The 20,960-nt window shown below is 44.4% G+C and overlaps 1 protein-coding gene across 3 annotated transcripts; it reads right to left on the bottom strand.

Annotated features, from left to right (window-relative positions):
* Positions 1-369: 369 nt before the first annotated feature.
* pdia8 (protein disulfide isomerase family A, member 8) lies at positions 370-19,899 on the bottom strand. Of its 3 annotated transcripts, none has more exons than XR_012947384.1 (13): positions 19,636-19,899; positions 19,338-19,416; positions 19,102-19,219; positions 18,914-19,021; positions 18,564-18,693; positions 13,580-13,693; positions 13,353-13,478; positions 13,046-13,228; positions 12,814-12,922; positions 12,494-12,622; positions 6,813-6,892; positions 6,522-6,720; positions 370-2,687 (listed from the first exon to the last, which is right to left on the bottom strand). XR_012947384.1 is itself a non-coding variant. In XM_076075566.1 (13 exons), the coding sequence occupies exons 1-13, from the start codon at positions 19,800-19,802 to the stop codon at positions 2,598-2,600; spliced, it is 1,491 nt and encodes a 496-aa protein (XP_075931681.1). In that variant the 5' UTR covers positions 19,803-19,899; the 3' UTR covers positions 370-2,597. The 3 variants fall into 3 exon arrangements, 1 of the variants encoding a protein (XP_075931681.1); XR_012947385.1 differs by having other exon boundaries at positions 6,526-6,720; XM_076075566.1 differs by having other exon boundaries at positions 6,663-6,720.
* Positions 19,900-20,960: the final 1,061 nt, after the last annotated feature.

The raw sequence follows: 20,960 nt of genomic DNA, 5'->3' as shown, positions 1-20,960 counted from the left end.
ATAATATGACATTAAATATTAATGTATTATATTATACACAATATTAATATATATTATATATTACAGTATATTATATAGTATATATATTTAGTATATTATAGATTGTTAGTTTAGTTTATTGTGTTAAAAACATATTTAAGGATTCCTATAACAATAAATATAATTTACACAGTATTTATTAGAAATACTTCTCAGTGATGACATACTTTAATCAATAAAACATGTGATAAACCTGTTAAAGTGTTTATTCATGTTATATTTACACTTATAGATTTAATGAAGTATAATTTAGTTTTGTTCGTTGTGATATTTATTATTTTAATAGAAACAAATATCTTCACATAATGAGAAGTTAAGAAGAATCACAGATTTAAGAGAAAAACTTTATTATGATATTAAATCATGAAGTTTTATTAAATACTAAATATATAAAGAAGCTCTGCTAATATTAAAATACACAAACATGAAATCAATTAATATAAATAAAGACAATAAAATCAAATATAAATTAAAAACACACTGAAATCAATTAATATGAATTAAAAAACAATGAAATCAATAAATATAAATTAAAAAACAATGAAATCAATAAATATAAATTAAAAAAACAATGAAATCAATATAAATTAAAAAAACACAATGAAATCAATATAAATTTAAAAAAACACAATGAAATCAATAAATTTAAAAAAACACAATGAAATCAATTAATATAAATAAAACACAATGAAATCAATTAATATAAATAAAAAACACACTGAAATCAATTAATATAAATAAAAAACAAACTGAAATCAATTAATATAAATAAAAAAAACAATGAAATCAATATATATAAATAAAAAAAACAATGAATCAATATAAATTTAAAAAACACAATGAAATCAATTAATATAAATAAAAAAACAATGAATCAATATATATAAATAAAAAAAACAATGAAATCAATTAATATAAATTAAAAAACACAATGAAATCAATTAATATAAATTTAAAAAAACAATGAAATCAATTAATATAAATTAAAAAAGCACAATGAAATCAATACAAATAAAAAACACAATGAAATCAATTAATATAAATAAAAAAACACAATGAAATCAATTAATACAAATAAAAAAACACAATGAAATCAATTAATACAAATAAAAAAACACAATGAAATCAATTAATACAAATACAAAACACAATGAAATCAATTAATATAAATAAAAAACACAATGAAATCAATTAATACAAATAAAAAACACAATGAAATCAATTAATATAAATAAAAAACACAATGAAATCAATTAATATAAATAAAAACACAATGAAATCAATTAATATAAATAAAAACATGATGAAACAACCAAGAACCCCTGTCTGTCACTCTGTGAATATTGTGTTGAAATAAAGATATATTTATTGATTGATCGTTTGATGACCGTCCTCCAGATCAGAGGTCCTCAACCTTTTTTGCGCCATGGACCGGTTTCATGTAAGACAATATTTTCACGGACCGGCCTTCAAGGTGTGGCGGAAAAACATGACGAAATAAAATGATACGATCGGCATGAAAACAAATATGAAATGCATAAATAATACAACTCACAATAACTCTGAATCAGTGGAGCCCTGAGCTTGTTTCTTTGCAACGAGACGGTCCATCTGGGGGTAACGGGAGACAAAGACACCCGAAGTCTGTTCCTGATGTCCAGTCTACTCCGTTTAGTTTTGATTGCTGTCACTGCAGAACATCCCGCTTCACAGAGAGGATGTATGAAATGGAAGCAGGGTTTCAGTGCTTTAGTGGCGATCTCAGGATATTCAGCCTTGATTTTAATCCAAACACCAGCAGAGTTGTTGTCTCAAACATACTTTTAAGGCCACCGTCATTTACAATCTCCAGCAGCTGATCTTCCTCTGTCACCACATGTTCTGCAGAGCGGGTTTGGCGCGTCAGAATCACTCCTGATATTTAATCAGACTCCTGATATTGTCTGTTAAATTAAGCTTTCTTTCCTCTTTGCAAAGAAGCTCTCCAAAAGTTATTCACTCATTTTCGCTAGTTTGTGGGCTTAATTTTTGAGGTAACGTATCAAGTGACCGAGACGAGCATCTTGATATGTCAAGAGGCACAGGCGGATGACATTGCGAGAGAATCCGGTCATTTTTCAAAATAAAACTTCTTTCAGACTCTGATAATCAACAAAACGGAAATAATATAATATTTATTCTTTTTGTGCGGCCCGGTACCAAATGATCCACGGCGCGGTACCGGTCCGTGGCTCGGTGGTTGGGGACCGCTGCTCTAGACTACGCTGCAAAAAGCCCAAACTAACTTCTCACAAATACAAACAAATCACCTGATTTAAAAAAGTAACATAAACTGATAAATTATTATCAGATCTGTCGTACTCCCGGTTTTACTACGTTTCCCAGAATGCCTTTCAAAAGACCCCTTAGTCCATCACGTAAACGTCTCCAAACAGAAATAAAAATATTAAAAAAAACATTCAGCAGGCAGACCGGTGATGTCACCGATGACATCATGATAGTGGAGGAATCTGATTGGACCGCTTCAGGTCCTGACCAGCTGGTTGGATGAAAACCTGTTAGAGTTCAGTCTTCAATCCGCCGACAACCAGGCGGTGACTCGCCTCGCTTTTCAGGAACTTCAGGAAGTCTCTGAGCTCTCGACCCCCCTGAAGACAAAAAGAGTCGTTAACGCAAAGAGCCGTTAACACCCAGAGGGTTCACAAAATTCACGGTTTGATTCGGTACGATACAGTGGTGCCACTGTTCGGTACGTTTACAATACAGTAGAAAACTATAAATGCCAGAGAAACGTACTTGATTTTAAAATATATTTATTCATTAAAACTAACATCATAAAGTTATTCTTTGACTTTGAACAATGATGGAAGTATACCTGAGTGACCCATCTTCTGGGGTGTCTTCTTAGCAACACATAAGCATAAAAAACAAAAACTGCTCCTTAAAAAATGTTATGTAGTATTGTTACTTACATCTTCTCCATCATCATTTTAGTATGAACAATGATGGAACTAAACCTGAGTGAACGTGGCTCTTCATCTCCCATTCAGTGGTCAGGTGATGTGTGTTACAGTCAGGTGATGCGCGTTAGTCAGGCGATGCGCGTTACAGTCAGGTAGCTTTGTGTAACCCTCGACGTCCAGGCATCTGTTGTCAGAGCAACAGCGGGAGCCTCGGACATTCGATTCTCCACTCGTGCTTTTGTTTTCTTGTACAAAGCGGGAATTACGGTTTGGCTGAAATGGGCTCGTGAAGGAATTGTGTAACGGGGCTCAATAACATTCAGCAGGTTCATGAAGCTGCGTTTACCACTACAGAGTCCGTCTCATGTCCGCGGCTATAAATGTACCAATCGCCGTGGTGATGCTTTAGCTCTGTTCTATCGGTAGTGAACAGCTGCTTAAACGCTTCGGGGAGAGTTTGAAGTGTGTGTGCTGCTCCAGGTTTTCGTTTAGTTCCACCCACTGCCACACTGGGGTGATGTCGGCATAAATTGGTTAACATGTTTGAGGTATTCACACCGATGTAGCCACTCGTGTAGCAAATGAGACATACCGTTGTTTTTTTTATCCACCACTCTCTCGCCATCGCCCTCATAGTTCACAGAGAAACCAAAGTGGCTCCAAACACCAGACCTGCAGGTCGTTGGAGGATCTTCTATTTCTGGTCTATTACTAGCCATACTGCACCGAGCTAGCTCCGTGTAGCCGCTACACACAGCGTGTCTCACAGCGCAAAAGTGCCCGACTGGAGTAGAACATTTTTCTTTGGTGGTGGGCGTGTCAGAGAGCACGCTGTCCGTTACGTCATGTGGGTTGCCAGTTTGAGAACAGTGGCTCCACCGAAAACATAATATTTCCCACAATTTAAGCTTCTGCATTTTCCAAATGCACTAGTATTATTCAAACGTATTGTTCGGTTCGTCATGCGTACCGAACCGTGAGCCTCGTACCGAACGGTTCAATACGAATACGCGTATTGTTACACCCCTAATATATATACATACACATATACGTATATACACACATATACGTATATACATATACACATAGACATACATATACGTATATACATATACACATAGACATACATATACATATATATATATACATATACACACATGTATATACATATACACATATACACACACACACATATATACACACACACACATATATACACACACATATATACATATACACACATATATATACATACACACATAGACATACATACACACATACATACACACACATACACATATATATATACACACATACATACACACACATACACATATATACATACACACATATATATATACATACACACATATATATACATACACACATATATATACATACACACACACACACACACACACACATATACACATATACATATACACACACACACACACACACACACACACACATACATATATATACACACACATATACATATATATACACACACACACATATATATACACACACATATACATATATACACACACATATACATATATACACACACATATACATATATACACACACACACACACACACACACATATACACACACACACACACACACACACACACACACACACACACACACACACACACACACACACACACACACACACACACACACACACACACACACACACACACACACACACACACACACACACACACACACACACACACACACACACACACACACACACACACACACACACACACACACACACACACACACACACACACATATATAGTGGGTACGGAAAGTATTCAGACCCCTTTAAATTTTTCACTCTTTGTTTCATTGCAGCCATTTGCTAAAATCAAAAAAGTTAATTTTATTTCTCATTAATGTACACTCAGCACCCCAATCTTGACAGAAAAAAACAGAAATGTAGAAATTTCTGCAAATTTATTAAAAAAGAAAAACTGAAATATCACATGGTCATAAGTATTCAGACCCTTTGCTCAGTATTGAGTAGAAGCACCCTTTTGAGCTAGTACAGCCATGAGTCTTCTTGGGAATGATGCAACAAGTTTTTCACACCTGGATTTGGGGATCCTCTGCCATTCTTCCTTGCAGATCCTCTCCAGTTCCGTCAGGTTGGATGGTGAATGTTGGTGGACAGCCATTTTCAGGTCTCTCCAGAGATGCTCAATTGGGTTTAGGTCAGGGCTCTGGCTGGGCCAGTCAAGAATGGTCAGAGTTGTTCGAAGCCACTCCTTTGTTATTTTAGCTGTGTGCTTAGGGTCATTGTCTTGTTGGAAGGTGAACCTTCGGCCCAGAGCACTCTGGAAGAGGTTTTCTTCCAGGATATCTCTGTACTTGGCCGCATTCATCTTTCCTTCAATTGCAACCAGTCGTCCTGTCCCTGCAGCTGAAAAACACCCCCATAGCATGATGCTGCCACCACCATGTTTCACTGTTGGGATTGTATTGGGCAGGCGATGAGCAGTGCCTGGTTTTCTCCACACATACTGCTTAGAATTAACGCCAAAAAGTTCAATCTTGGTCTCATCAGACCAGAGAATCTTATTTCTCATAGTCTGGGAGTCCATGTGTTTTTTGGCAAACTCTATGCGGGCTTTCATATGTCTTGCACTGAGGAGAGGCTTCCGTCGGGCCACTCTGCCATAAAGCCCCGACTGGTGGAGGGCTGCAGTGATAGTTGACTTTGTGGAACTTTCTCCCATCTCCCTACTGCATCTCTGGAGCTCAGCCACAGTGATCTTTGGGTTCTTCTTTACCTCTCTCACCAAGGCTCTTCTTCCACGATTGCTCAGTTTGGCTGGACGGCCAGGTCTAGGAAGAGTTCTGGTCATCCCAAACTTCTTCCATTTAAGGATTATGGAGGCCACTGTGCTCTTAGGAACCTTGAGTGCTGCAGAAATTATTTTGTAACCGTGGCCAGATCTGTGCCTTGCCACAATTCTGTCTCTGAGCTCCTTGGGCAGTTCCTTCGACCTCATGATTCTCATTTGCTCTGACGTGCACTGTGAGTTGTAAGGTCTTATATAGACAGGTGTGTGCCTTTCCTAATCAAGTCCAATCAGTTTAATTAAACACAGCTGGACTCCAATGAAGGCGTAGAACCATCTCAAGGAGGATCAGAAGAAATGGACAGCATGTGAGTTAAATATGAGTGTCACAGCAAAGGGTCTGAATACTTATGACCATGTGATATTTCAGTTTTTCTTTTTTAGTAAATTTGCAAAAATTTCTACATTTCTGTTTTTTTCTGTCAAGATGGGGTGCTGAGTGTACATTAATGAGAAATAAAATGAACTTTTTTGATTTTAGCAAATGGCTGCAATGAAACAAAGAGTGAAAAATTTAAAGGGGTCTGAATACTTTCCGTACCCACTGTATATATACATATACACATATACATATATATACACATATACATATATATATATATATATACATATATATATACATACATACATACATACATACAACGTCTCATTTCGGAGACCGCACGGTCCAGCCTTCGCGGTTCTCAAAGGACGCGGCCCACGTAGACCGTGAAGGCTGGGTCCTCCGGAGGATGCAGCCCCTGAACTGAGACACAGCTACAGCTAGTGTGTGTTCACCTCGTATCTGATGGGCTCGTCCTTCTTCCCCACTGGAGCAAAATAAATGGTGGGATACCTGCAGAGAGACAGATACCAGAATGAAGACCTGATCCCTCACAGAGACCAGAATGAAGACCTGATCCCCGTCCAGCTGTAAACCGCTCTCACCCCTGGACGTCGTATCCCAGCGGGACGTCGTTGTCAGCGGCGTTCATCTTGGCGATGACGATGTTTGGATCAGATGACAGCTGAGGACGGAGAAGAGTCCTCGTTACATCACGAAGACCAGAGACCAGAAGACATAAAGACATGGAGACCAGAGACAAGTTCTCGCTACATCATGCAAACACAAAGACATGGAGAAACGAAGACAAAGACATGAAGACATAAAGACATGAAGACCAGAGACTAGTCCTCGTTACATCATGCAAACACAAAGACATGGAGACACGAAGACAAAGACATGAAGACATAAAGACATGAAGACCAGAGACTAGTCCTCGTTACATCATGTAAACACAAAGACATGGAGACACGAAGACAAAGACATGAAGACCAGAGACTAGTCCTCGTTACATCATGCAAACACAAAGACATGGAGACACGAAGACAAAGACATGAAGACATAAAGACATGGAGACCAGAGACTAGTCCTCGTTACATCATGCAAACACAAAGACATGGAGACACGAAGACAAAGACATGAAGACCAGAGACTAGTCCTCGTTACGTCATGCAAACACAAAGACATGGAGACACGAAGACAAAGACATGAAGACCAGAGACTAGTCCTCATTACATCATGCAAACACAAAGACATGGAGACACGAAGACAAAGTCATGAAGACATGGAGACCAGAGACTAGTCCTCGTTACATCATGCAAACACAAAGACATGGAGACACGAAGACAAAGACATGAAGACCAGAGACGAGTCCTCGTTACATCATGAAGACATGGAGACCAGAGAAGAGTCCTCGTTACATCATGAAGACATGGAGACCAGAGAAGAGTCCTCGTTACATCATGAAGACATGGAGACCGGAGACGAGTCCTCGTTACATCATGAAGACATGGAGACCAGAGACGAGTCCTCGTTACATCATGAAGACATGGAGACCAGAGAAGAGTCCTCGTTACATCATGAAGACATGGAGACCAGAGAAGAGTTCTCGTTACATCATGAAGACATGGAGACCAGAGAAGAGTCCTCGTTACATCATGAAGACATGGAGACCAGAGATGAGTCCTCGTTACATCATGAAGACCAGTCCTTGTTACATCATGAAGACATGGAGACCAGAGACAACTCCTCGTTACATCATGAAGACATGGAGACCAGAGATGAGTCCTCGTTACATCATGAAGACCAGTCCTTGTTACATCATGAAGACATGGAGACCAGAGACAACTCCTCGTTACATCATGAAGACATGGAGACCAGAGACAAGTCCTCGTTACATCATGAAGACCAGAGACGAGTCCTCGTTACATCATGAAGACATGGAGACCAGAGACGAGTCCTCGTTACATCATGAAGACATGGAGACCAGAGACGAGTCCTCGTTACATCATGAAGACATGGAGACCAGAGACGAGTCCTCGTTACATCATGAAGACATGGAGACCAGAGACGAGTCCTCGTTACATCATGAAGACATGGAGACCAGAGACGAGTCCTGGTTACATCATAAAGACATGGAGACGAGTCCTCGTTACATCATGAAGACATGGAGACCAGAGACGAGTCCTCGTTATATCATGAAGACATGGAGACCAGAGACGAGTCCTCGTTACATCATGAAGACATGGAGACCAGAGACGAGTCCTCGTTACATCATGAAGACATGGAGACCAGAGACGAGTCCTCGTTACATCATGAAGACCAGTCCTTGTTACATCATGAAGACATGGAGACCAGAGACAACTCCTCGTTACATCATGAAGACATGGAGACCAGAGACCAGTCCTCGTTACATCATGAAGACATGGAGATCAGAGACGAGTCCTCGTTACATCATGAAGACATGAAGACATGGAGACGAGTCCTCGTTACATCATGAAGACCAGAGACGAGTCCTCGTTACATCATGAAGACATGGAGACCAGAGACGAGTCCTCGTTACATCATGAAGACATGGAGACCAGAGACGAGTCCTCGTTATATCATGAAGACATGGAGACCAGAGACGAGTCCTCGTTACATCATGAAGACCAGAGACGAGTCCTCGTTACATCATGAAGACATGGAGACCAGAGACGAGTCCTCGTTATATCATGAAGACATGGAGACCAGAGACGAGTCCTCGTTACATCATGAAGACATGGAGACCAGAGACGAGTCCTCGTTACATCATGAAGACATGGAGACCAGAGACGAGTCCTCGTTATATCATGAAGACATGGAGACATGGAGACGAGTCCTCGTTACATCATGAAGACCAGAGACGAGTCCTCGTTACATCATGAAGACATGGAGACCAGAGACGAGTCCTCGTTACATCATGAAGACATGGAGACCAGAGACGAGTCCTCGTTATATCATGAAGACATGGAGACCAGAGACGAGTCCTCGTTACATCATGAAGACCAGAGACGAGTCCTCGTTACATCATGAAGACATGGAGACCAGAGACGAGTCCTCGTTACATCATGAAGACATGGAGACCAGAGACGAGTCCTCGTTACATCATGAAGACATGGAGACCAGAGACGAGTCCTCGTTATATCATGAAGACATGGAGACCAGAGACGAGTCCTCGTTACATCATGAAGACCAGAGACGAGTCCTCGTTACATCATGAAGACATGGAGACCAGAGACGAGTCCTCGTTATATCATGAAGACATGGAGACCAGAGACGAGTCCTCGTTACATCATGAAGACATGGAGACCAGAGACGAGTCCTCGTTACATCATGAAGACATGGAGACCAGAGACGAGTCCTCGTTATATCATGAAGACATGGAGACATGGAGACGAGTCCTCGTTACATCATGAAGACATGGAGACCAGAGACGAGTCCTCGTTACATCATGAAGACATGGAGACCAGAGACGAGTCCTCGTTACATCATGAAGACATGGAGACCAGAGACGAGTCCTCGTTATATCATGAAGACATGGAGACCAGAGACGAGTCCTCGTTACATCATGAAGACCAGAGACGAGTCCTCGTTACATCATGAAGACATGGAGACCAGAGACGAGTCCTCGTTATATCATGAAGACATGGAGACCAGAGACGAGTCCTCGTTACATCATGAAGACATGGAGACCAGAGACGAGTCCTCGTTATATCATGAAGACATGGAGACGAGACGAGTCCTCGTTACATCATGAAGACCAGTCCTCGTTACATCATGAAGACCAGAGACGAGTCCTCGTTACATCATGAAGACATGGAGACCAGAGACGAGTCCTCGTTACATCATGAAGACATGGAGACGAGTCCTCGCTACATCATGAAGACATGGAGACCAGAGACGAGTCCTCGTTACATCATGAAGACCAGAGACGAGTCCTCGTTACATCATGAAGACCAGAGAAGAGTCCTCGTTACATCATGAAGACATGGAGACCAGAGACGAGTCCTCGTTACATCATGAAGACCAGTCCTTGTTACATCATGAAGACATGGAGACCAGAGACGAGTCCTCGTTACATCATGAAGACATGGAGACCAGAGACGAGTCCTCGTTACATCATGAAGACATGAAGACCAGAGACGAGTCCTCGTTACATCATGAAGACATGGAGACCAGAGACGAGTCCTTGTTACATCATGAAGACCAGTCCTTGTTACATCATGAAGACATGGAGACCAGAGACGAGTCCTCGTTACATCATGAAGACATGGAGACCAGAGACGAGTCCTCGTTACATCATGAAGACATGAAGACCAGAGACGAGTCCTTGTTACATCATGAAGACGAGTCCTCGTTACATCATGAAGACATGGAGACCAGAGACGAGTCCTCGTTACATCATGAAGACATGGAGACCAGAGACGAGTCCTCGTTACATCATGAAGACATGGAGACCAGAGACGAGTCCTCGTTATATCATGAAGACATGGAGACATGGAGACGAGTCCTCGTTACATCATGAAGACCAGAGACGAGTCCTCGTTACATCATGAAGACATGGAGACCAGAGACGAGTCCTCGTTACATCATGAAGACATGGAGACCAGAGACGAGTCCTCGTTATATCATGAAGACATGGAGACCAGAGACGAGTCCTCGTTACATCATGAAGACCAGAGACGAGTCCTCGTTACATCATGAAGACATGGAGACCAGAGACGAGTCCTCGTTACATCATGAAGACATGGAGACCAGAGACGAGTCCTCGTTATATCATGAAGACATGGAGACCAGAGACGAGTCCTCGTTACATCATGAAGACCAGAGACGAGTCCTCGTTACATCATGAAGACATGGAGACCAGAGACGAGTCCTCGTTATATCATGAAGACATGGAGACCAGAGACGAGTCCTCGTTACATCATGAAGACATGGAGACCAGAGACGAGTCCTCGTTACATCATGAAGACATGGAGACCAGAGACGAGTCCTCGTCACATCATGAAGACATGGAGACCAGAGACGAGTCCTCGTTACATCATGAAGACATGGAGACCAGAGACGAGTCCTCGTTATATCATGAAGACATGGAGACCAGAGACGAGTCCTCGTTACATCATGAAGACCAGAGACGAGTCCTCGTTACATCATGAAGACATGGAGACCAGAGACGAGTCCTCGTTACATCATGAAGACATGGAGACCAGAGACGAGTCCTCGTTATATCATGAAGACATGGAGACCAGAGACGAGTCCTCGTTACATCATGAAGACATGGAGACCAGAGACGAGTCCTCGTTATATCATGAAGACATGGAGACCAGAGACGAGTCCTCGTTACATCATGAAGACCAGTCCTCGTTACATCATGAAGACCAGAGACGAGTCCTCGTTACATCATGAAGACATGGAGACCAGAGACGAGTCCTCGTTACATCATGAAGACATGGAGACGAGTCCTCGCTACATCATGAAGACATGGAGACCAGAGACGAGTCCTCGTTACATCATGAAGACCAGAGACGAGTCCTCGTTACATCATGAAGACCAGAGAAGAGTCCTCGTTACATCATGAAGACATGGAGACCAGAGACGAGTCCTCGTTACATCATGAAGACCAGTCCTTGTTACATCATGAAGACATGGAGACCAGAGACGAGTCCTCGTTACATCATGAAGACATGGAGACCAGAGACGAGTCCTCGTTACATCATGAAGACATGAAGACCAGAGACGAGTCCTCGTTACATCATGAAGACATGGAGACCAGAGACGAGTCCTTGTTACATCATGAAGACCAGTCCTTGTTACATCATGAAGACATGGAGACCAGAGACGAGTCCTCGTTACATCATGAAGACATGGAGACCAGAGACGAGTCCTCGTTACATCATGAAGACATGAAGACCAGAGACGAGTCCTTGTTACATCATGAAGACATGAAGACGAGTCCTCGTTACATCATGAAGACATGGAGACCAGAGACGAGTCCTCGTTACATCATGAAGACATGGAGACCAGAGACGAGTCCTCGTTACATCACGAAGACATGGAGACATGAAGACATGGAGAAATGAAGACATGAAGACCAGGACCAGAAGAGGAGCTTCTGGACTCTGGTCCTGAGAATATCATGGATTACATATATAGAGCCACTAGAACCCTAAACCACTAGATATCCTCTCAGTGTTTAGTTACAATAAAGACGTAACAGGGCTGATGGGACATGTGGTCCTACAGAGATGTTCTGATGATGACCTACCGTCTCAGCCAGCTCTCTGTAGACCGGCTCCAGTTTCTTGCAGTGTGAACAGGACCGAGAGTAAAACTGGATCAGAACATCTTTCTCTCGATCATTGACGACGTCATCAAAAGACTCTGCAACAACCACCTGCAAGGTCAGAGAGTCAAAGGTCAAACAGTCAAAGAGTCAGAGGGTCAAAGAGCCAGAGGGTCAAAGAGTCAGACAGTCGGAGGGTCAAAGAGTCAGAGGGTCAAAGGGTCAAAGAGTCAGAGGGTCAAAGAGTTAGAAATCAGACCTGAGAGATGCTGATCATATCAGGATAAAAGTCTTATTCTCACCTTCACAGCAGCCGTGTTTCTCTCAGGTACCGGTTCAGACTTAATGTAACGTTTGAGTCGACCTGCAAAATAATCGTCTAGAAACCTCTCCAAAGACTGACCATCTCTCCTGAAACACAGAGACCACAATCAATAACCTGAGTACTGAAACATCATGTAAAAGAGTTATCACAGATCTGATTGGCCCAACACGTGGTGTATTATATTAGCCTGGTTTGGCCTGGTTACGTACGTGAACTCCTCTCTCATGGTGTACTTGTGGCCCAGTTTGGTCCGGATGGTGACGAACGGCAGGTCCCCCCCGTCTGATGTCCCGAGACCGAAGTCATCCTCCAACTCAAACAGGAAGTCCTTCTTATTGGCAACAGAGAATGTCAGGCCACGCCTTGAAAATGTAGACGCCATCTTCATCACCCTGGCAATGAGACACAAGAGGCGGGGCTCAACGACAAAAACAAAGGTGGTCGAGATTGTGAGATGTGTGTTACCTGTACATGTGTGTTACCTGTACATGTGTGTTACCTGTACATGTGTGTTACCTGTTTCTCCAATAGTTGGACCCTCGGATGTTGCGATGGAAGTCGAGGTCATAGTACGCTGTCAGCAGGTCACGAACTCTCAGACTATCTCTGTTCTCCACAGTCATGTGAGGACAAAGACCATAACTGCAGACCGACAGGTAGAGAGAGAGAGACAAGTAGTTCCTGTATTAGCCACTAGATGCTGCTGTGATCAAACTATATTGAAGTGAATGAGAGAGTCTTACATGTTATCTCTGATAAAGCGTCTCAGAGACCCGATGGTCAGGAAATCTTGAAAGACCACGACATTCTCCTCAAACTTATTGGACAGTCTGGGAGGTCTGAACAACAACACACCCCTGAAAAATAAATAAAAAATATAATGTCAATTCACATGAACAAATGTGCTGTCATGTAACATGAAGTAACGCAACACAAAGTAACTTTATATTGTAACCTGACAGAGTACCCTGACAGAGTAACGACACAGAGTAACGTGACAGAGTAACGACACAGAGTAACGTCACAGAGTAACGTCACAGAGTTACGACACAGAGTAACAACACAGAGTAACGTGACAGAGTAACGTGACAGAGTAACGTCAGAGTAGCGACACAGGGTAGCGACACAGGGTAGCGACACAGGGTAGCGACACAGGGTAACGACACAGGGTAGCGACACAGGGTAGCGACACAGGGTAGCGACACAGGGTAACGTGACAGGGTAACGACACAGGGTAACGACACAGGGTAACGACACAGGGTAACGACACAGGGTAACGTGACAGAGTAACGACACGGGGTAACGTGACAGGGTAACGACACAGGGTAACGTGACAGGGTAACGACACAGGGTAACGACACAGGGTAACGTGACAGGGTAACGACACAGGGTAACGACACAGGGTAACGTGACAGGGTAACGACACAGGGTAACGTGACAGGGTAACGACACAGGGTAACGTGACAGAGTAACGACACAGGGCAACGTGACAGGGTAGCGACACAGAGTAGCGACACAGAGTAGCGACACAGAGTAACGACACAGAGTAACGTGACAGAGTAGCGACAGAGTAGCGACAGAGTAACGTGGCAGAGTAGCGGCACAGGGTAACGTGACAGAGTAACGACACAGAGTAACGTCACAGAGTAACGTCACAGAGTTACGACACAGAGTAACAACACAGAGTAACGTGACAGAGTAACGTGACAGAGTAACGTCAGAGTAGTGACACAGGGTAGCGACACAGGGTAGCGACACAGGGTAGCGACACAGGGTAGCGACACAGGGTAACGACACAGGGTAGCGACACAGGGTAGCGACACAGGGTAGCGACACAGGGTAACGTGACAGGGTAACGACACAGGGTAACGACACAGGGTAACGACACAGGGTAACGACACAGGGTAACGTGACAGAGTAACGACACAGGGTAACGTGACAGGGTAACGACACAGGGTAACGTGACAGGGTAACGACACAGGGTAACGACACAGGGTAACGTGACAGGGTAACGACACAGGGTAACGACACAGGGTAACGTGACAGGGTAACGACACAGGGTAACGTGACAGGGTAACGACACAGGGTAACGTGACAGAGTAACGACACAGGGCAACGTGACAGGGTAGCGACACAGAGTAGCGACACAGAGTAGCGACACAGAGTAACGACACAGAGTAACGTGACAGAGTAGCGACAGAGTAGCGACAGAGTAACGTGGCAGAGTAGCGGCACAGGGTAACGTGACACAGGGTAACGTGACAGGGTAACGACACAGAGTAACAACACAGGGTAACAACACAGGGTAACGACACAGGGTAACGACACAGGGTAACGACACAGGGTAGCGACACAGGGTAACGACACAGGGTAACGACACAGGGTAACGACACAGGGTAGCGACACAGGGTAACGACACAGGGTAGCGACACAGGGTAACGTGACAGGGTAACGACACAGGGTAACGACACAGGGTAACGACACAGGGTAACGTGACAGAGTAACGACACAGGGTAACGACACAGGGTAACGTGACAGAGTAACGACACAGGGTAACGTGACAGGGTAACGACACAGGGTAACGTGACAGAGTAACGACACAGGGTAACGTGACAGAGTAACGACACAGGGTAACGTGACAGGGTAACGACACAGGGTAACGTGACAGGGTAACGACACAGGGTAACGTGACAGGGTAGCGACACAGAGTAGCGACACAGAGTAGCGACACAGAGTAGCGACACAGAGTAACGACACAGAGTAACGTGACAGAGTAGCGACAGAGTAGCGACAGAGTAACGTGGCAGAGTAGCGGCACAGAGTAACGTGACAGGGTAGCGACACAGGGTAACGTGACAGGGTAGCAACACAGGGTAACGTGACAGGGTAGCAACACAGGGTAACGTGACAGGGTAGCAACACAGGGTAACGTGACAGGGTAACGTGACAGGGTAGCAACACAGGGTAACGTGACAGGGTAACGTGACAGGGTAACGACACAGGGTAACGTGACAGGGTAACGTGACAGGGTAGCGACACAGGGTAGCGACACAGGGTAACGTGACAGGGTAGCGACACAGGGTAGCGACAGGGTAATGTTACAGGGTAACGACACAGAGTAACGTGAGAGTAGCGACACAGAGTAACGTGACAGGGTAGCGACACAGAGTAACGTGACAGGGTAGCGACACAGGGTAACGTGACAGGGTAGCGACACAGGGTAACGTGACAGGGTAACGACACAGGGTAACGTGACAGAGTAACAACACAGGGTAACGTGACAGGGTAGCGACACAGAGTAGCGACACAGAGTAGCGACACAGAGTAACGACACAGAGTAACGACACAGAGTAACGTGACAGAGTAGCGACAGAGTAACGTGGCAGAGTAGCGGCACAGAGTAACGTGACAGGGTAGCGACACAGGGTAACGTGACAGGGTAGCAACACAGGGTAACGTGACAGGGTAACGTGACAGGGTAGCAACACAGGGTAACGTGACAGGGTAGCAACACAGGGTAACGTGACAGGGTAGCAACACAGGGTAACGACACAGGGTAACGAGACAGGGTAACGTGACAGGGTAGCAACACAGGGTAACGTGACAGGGTAGCGACACAGGGTAACGTGACAGGGTAGCGACACAGGGTAGCGACAGGGTAATGTTACAGGGTAACGACAGAGTAACGTGAGAGTAGCGACACAGAGTAACGTGACAGGGTAGCGACACAGAGTAACGTGACAGGGTAGCGACACAGGGTAACGTGACAGGGTAACGACACAGGGTAAGGTGACAGGGTAACGTGACAGGGTAACGTGACAGGCTAACGTGACAGAGTAACGACACAGAGTAACGTGACAGAGTAACGTGACAGAGTAGCGACACAGAGTAGCGACGCAGGGTAACGTGACAGGGTAGCGACGCAGGGTAACGACGCAGGGTAGCGACGCAGGGTAGCGACGCAGGGTAGCGACACAGGGTAACGACACAGAGTAGCGACACAGAGTAACGACACAGAGTAACGACTAATGTTGCAAAAGGCTGTAAAAAGGTACCGCGGTACCCGTACATTAAAAATGATACGATTTTGCATATTTTATTTAAATCGATACTTCATCAACGTGACAGAGTAACGTGACAGAGTAACGTGACAGAGTAGCGACACAGGGTAACGTGAAAGGGTAACGACACAGGGTAGCGACACAGGGTAATGTGACAGGGTAACGACACAGAGTAACGTGACAGGGTAGCGACACAGAGTAACGTGACAGGGTAGCGACACAGAGTAACGTGACAGGGTAACGTGACAGGGTAACAACACAGAGTAACGACACAGAGTAACGACACAGGGTAACGTGACAGAGTAACGACACAGAGTAACGTGACAGAGTAACGTGACAGGGTAGCGACACAGGGTAGCGACACAGAGTAGCGACTAATGTTGCACGGTGTATCGATACTAAAAAGGTACCGCGGTACCGGTACGTTAAAAACGATACGATTTTGCATATTTTTTGTATCGATACTTCATTAAAATAGCGCGATCAGAGCGCACTCACTGTTCCGCTCCCTGTCATGCTGCCTGCACGCATTGACTGCAAGGGGGCGGGGCTGCCCAGCGCTCACTCACAGCGAGTGATCGCTGGGGAGACATGGCATCAAGTGCAGGAGCTTTTACCGACCGTCCTCGGCTTGTTGGCAAAAAAAATGCCAGAAGTGAAATCTGGAAGTACTTTGGCTACATTGCAGACAGTGAAGGAAAGCCCAATGACATACAGAGACCCGTCTGCAAAACGTGTTTCAAAGCCACACAGACAAAGGGAGGCAACACGTCTAACATGGCAAAGCACCTTAACGACAGACACCCCCAACTTTTCAAAGCAAATGTGATTATAAACATGAACACCCCCAAGCTCACCCATATACAGCTAACACGAGTAGCCTTAGCCTAGTTTGAGGACAAGCCTATATGATCATGAGGTCACAATGCACATGAAACTAAATGAAACACAATTGATGCAGAATGGCTCCATGCTGGTGGAGCCTGAGGGTGGATCTTGAGCAAATTCTTTTTATTTTTAGTTAAGGAAAAATAATTATTCCATGAATTAAGATAAAATATGAAGTGAAAATATCAAACTCACTATGCAAGTAAATGAAGCATTGTTTACCCACCCACTCCCACAGACAGACAGACAGATGCCAGCAGAGTCAGCAGCAACACAGAGACAGAGTTCCCTTCAGCTGTGTTTGAAAGCCAGCGGAAATATGAGAGAGGCTCAAAAGATGCGAAGAGGTTAAACATTAATATTAATGCCATTTGTTAAGTGTTCAAAAAGCTGGGCAGGAACAAGCTGGTAAAAAAGGGAACCGTACAGATGTTTTATTTATTAGTATTATAGATAAATATACCAGTATCGTATCGTATTTGTGGTATTGTATCGAATTCTGGTATCGTATCGTAAGTATCGGTATCATGATACTTATGGCAGGTATCGTATCAAAGTCATAATTTTGGTATCGTGACAACCCTAGTAACGACAGAGTAACGTGACCGAGTAACTCCAGCTTACTGAGCCATTCTTGGAGCTTTCAGCCATATCTCAAGTCCTTCTCCAGCAGGTACAACTTACATCCTCGTCACCTGATACAAGTAGAGCTTTGCTTGAGGTTCTGATCAGGTTCCACCTGCTGAAGAAGTCCATGAGGATCAGTGTTTCTACTCACTCTGACTTTACTCCGTGTTTCTCCCCCAGCTTCAGATCTGCAGTGTGAGCGAATCTGAACTGTTCTCTCAGCAGAGCTGCAGCTCTCAGGAACTCTGACAGATGAGATCCATCTGCACCTGAAAACACACCTGAGACACAGAAACACACACAGGTCATAGAACCACACAGGAGGCGCTACGTAGCATAGCATGACTTAGCTTCTAGCTTGTTATGATACAACAGGTAACGTCATAATGAAAGCAAAGTAATGTCACATAAAGTAACATGACATCAAATGCCACGTTAAGTCAGGTGACATCATGTGACAGCGTGTCAGGTGACATAACGTAGGAATAACACGTGACCAACCTACGACACTGGCATCGTAGTGGGTGATGAAGGTCTGGAGGTCTTCTTCAGTCTTCAGGTGAACTGAGTCTGGTCCGGTCTGCTTCTTCATGTAGTGATAGATCCCATCTGAGAAAACACAAACACACACACACACACACACGTTTGTTTCTTTGTTTGTTTGTTTGTTTGTTTGTTTCTTTGTTTACCTGCGCTGCGAGGTCCGTCGTAGGGGGCGGAGTCTCTTCCGTTCCTGAAGATCTTCAGGGTCGGGTAACCAGAGACCCCGAAACGACCACAGGTCTCTGAGTGAGCTGTACAGTCCACCTGAGACAGGAAGAGACAGGTGAGACAGTATTGTATGTATTGACAGACTTCTACTGAACGTCAACACTCTGTGAGACAGGTTTGATGATGATGAAGGTGAAGGTGATGAAGATGTTACCTTGGCCAGCTGGACGCTTCCCTTCAGTCTCGTGGCTGCTTTGTCAAACTCTGGAGCTAATTTCTTACAATGACCACACCTGAGAGGAGAGGAAGGAAGGGATGGAGGAAGAAAGGAAGGAGGGGAGAAAGGAAGGAGGGAAACAGAGGATGGGGGAAACAAAGGAGGGGAGGTAAGGAAAGGAAGGACAGAGGGATGAGTGGAGGAGAGGAAGAGGATGAATGTCCGCCATTATTACATCACAATATAACAACACGGTTATCTGCTCATGAGCTAGCTATGCTAAGCTAACCGTTACCATGGAGCGTAGAATTTCACCAGCATGGTCTCGTGCCCCGTTGACAGGTAGTCGAAGTCCGCGTCACCGAGCTCGAGCACGTCTCTGCGCGAGGACACCGCGGAGGGAAAACACGACAACAGCGCGAGCGTGACGGCGGCGGGAAGGAGGCGGATGGCGGCCGCCATGTTGGAAAGAAACGAGGAATGATGGGAGATGTTTAGTAGACGTGAAGGAGACCGTGACCGATGAACACAGAACCTCCGCGCGACACTCACGGTCAAAGGGGTCCGCGCGATTCACGCTTCCGGTCACAGATTCCAAAATAAAAGACGTGTCGAGCTGAGTGTTTCAAAGTTCAACAGTGAAAAAATGATTAATATCTCAAATGAAACTTCACATTTAACTCTTCCACACACGTGATGCGTAGTGTCTGTCATTTAGATGACCTTTAGTAAAGGTCATCAGGTACCAGTTAGAGTAGTGAGACCCTTTACCAAGGTGGTGGCTTGATCCTCATCCGAAATTCGTTGAGTCTCCAGGTTTGTTAGTTGTATTAACGCAATACGTGAGACTGGACGGTGAACTAGTAGGAGAATTGATGTAGGCTTTGATGATGTTGCCATTCTCTCCCTAGGCTGGTCCTGAGGAGGCGGTGACTGGTTCTTGACTCAGGCTGTTCCATACTGGTGTTGTTCTGCTTGCAAAGAAAGGTTTCCGTGGACCAGGCTGGTGCTGTACCTGTAGTTTCAGGTCGTGGCCTCTCGTAGTGGTGCTAAGGGATTTCTTAAACATACTGTTCCACATACATCACATCTGTCAGACTGTACGCTGTTGATTCCTTTCAGTATCTTAAATGTTTGAACCATGTCGGCTCGTTGGTGTCGAAATTCTAGTGTTGGCAAGTTGAGGCTGGCGAGTCTTTCTGGGTATGAGGTTGGAGAGGCCATAAACTAGTCTTGTGGTGCATCTTTGTCCCGCTTGAGTATTTAGATACGTCCACGATTATCTGATGCGTTTACTGTGAAGGCAGGATTACTGCTTCCGGTTCCCACCTGTGAAACTTGACCATCCCTCCAGCTGTCACATGAAGGGCGGGACGTCAACACGCTCTCTGATTGGTCTAGAGCCGTTAGTGGTGACGTCACGTAGCTGTTCATTGGTCCTTTACCGACCGACAGGTTTATAAATACATTAAGGTTTTACTTTTCCAATGCACAATATTTAAATAGTAAGTTAGGGACTTCCGGTTCGCTGATGGCGTAGTTAGAGGCAGTCAGACTGCTCCCAGATATATCGCAACTCACCTACGGAATAATATATATATAAATATATAAACATGTGAA

This window comes from Anarhichas minor, unplaced genomic scaffold (assembly GCF_050575085.1).
Source record: "Anarhichas minor isolate MPS153535 unplaced genomic scaffold, ASM5057508v1 ptg000053l, whole genome shotgun sequence".
Lineage (NCBI taxonomy): Eukaryota > Metazoa > Chordata > Actinopteri > Perciformes > Anarhichadidae > Anarhichas > Anarhichas minor.
This window is presented reverse-complemented; position numbering and strand designations above follow the sequence as displayed.

Bases quoted from the DNA above. Each gene is read 5' to 3' on its own strand.
- pdia8 (XM_076075566.1), bottom strand. From the start codon at position 19,802: ATGGCGGCCGCCATCCGCCTCCTTCCCGCCGCCGTCACGCTCGCGCTG. The intron at 19,417-19,635 runs GTAACGGTTAGC...CTCTCCTCTCAG, and splicing joins GTGAAATTCTACGCTCCATG to GTGTGGTCATTGTAAGAAAT. The intron at 13,229-13,352 runs GTAACACACATG...TCTCATTGCCAG, and splicing joins TCCAACTATTGGAGAAACAG to GGTGATGAAGATGGCGTCTA.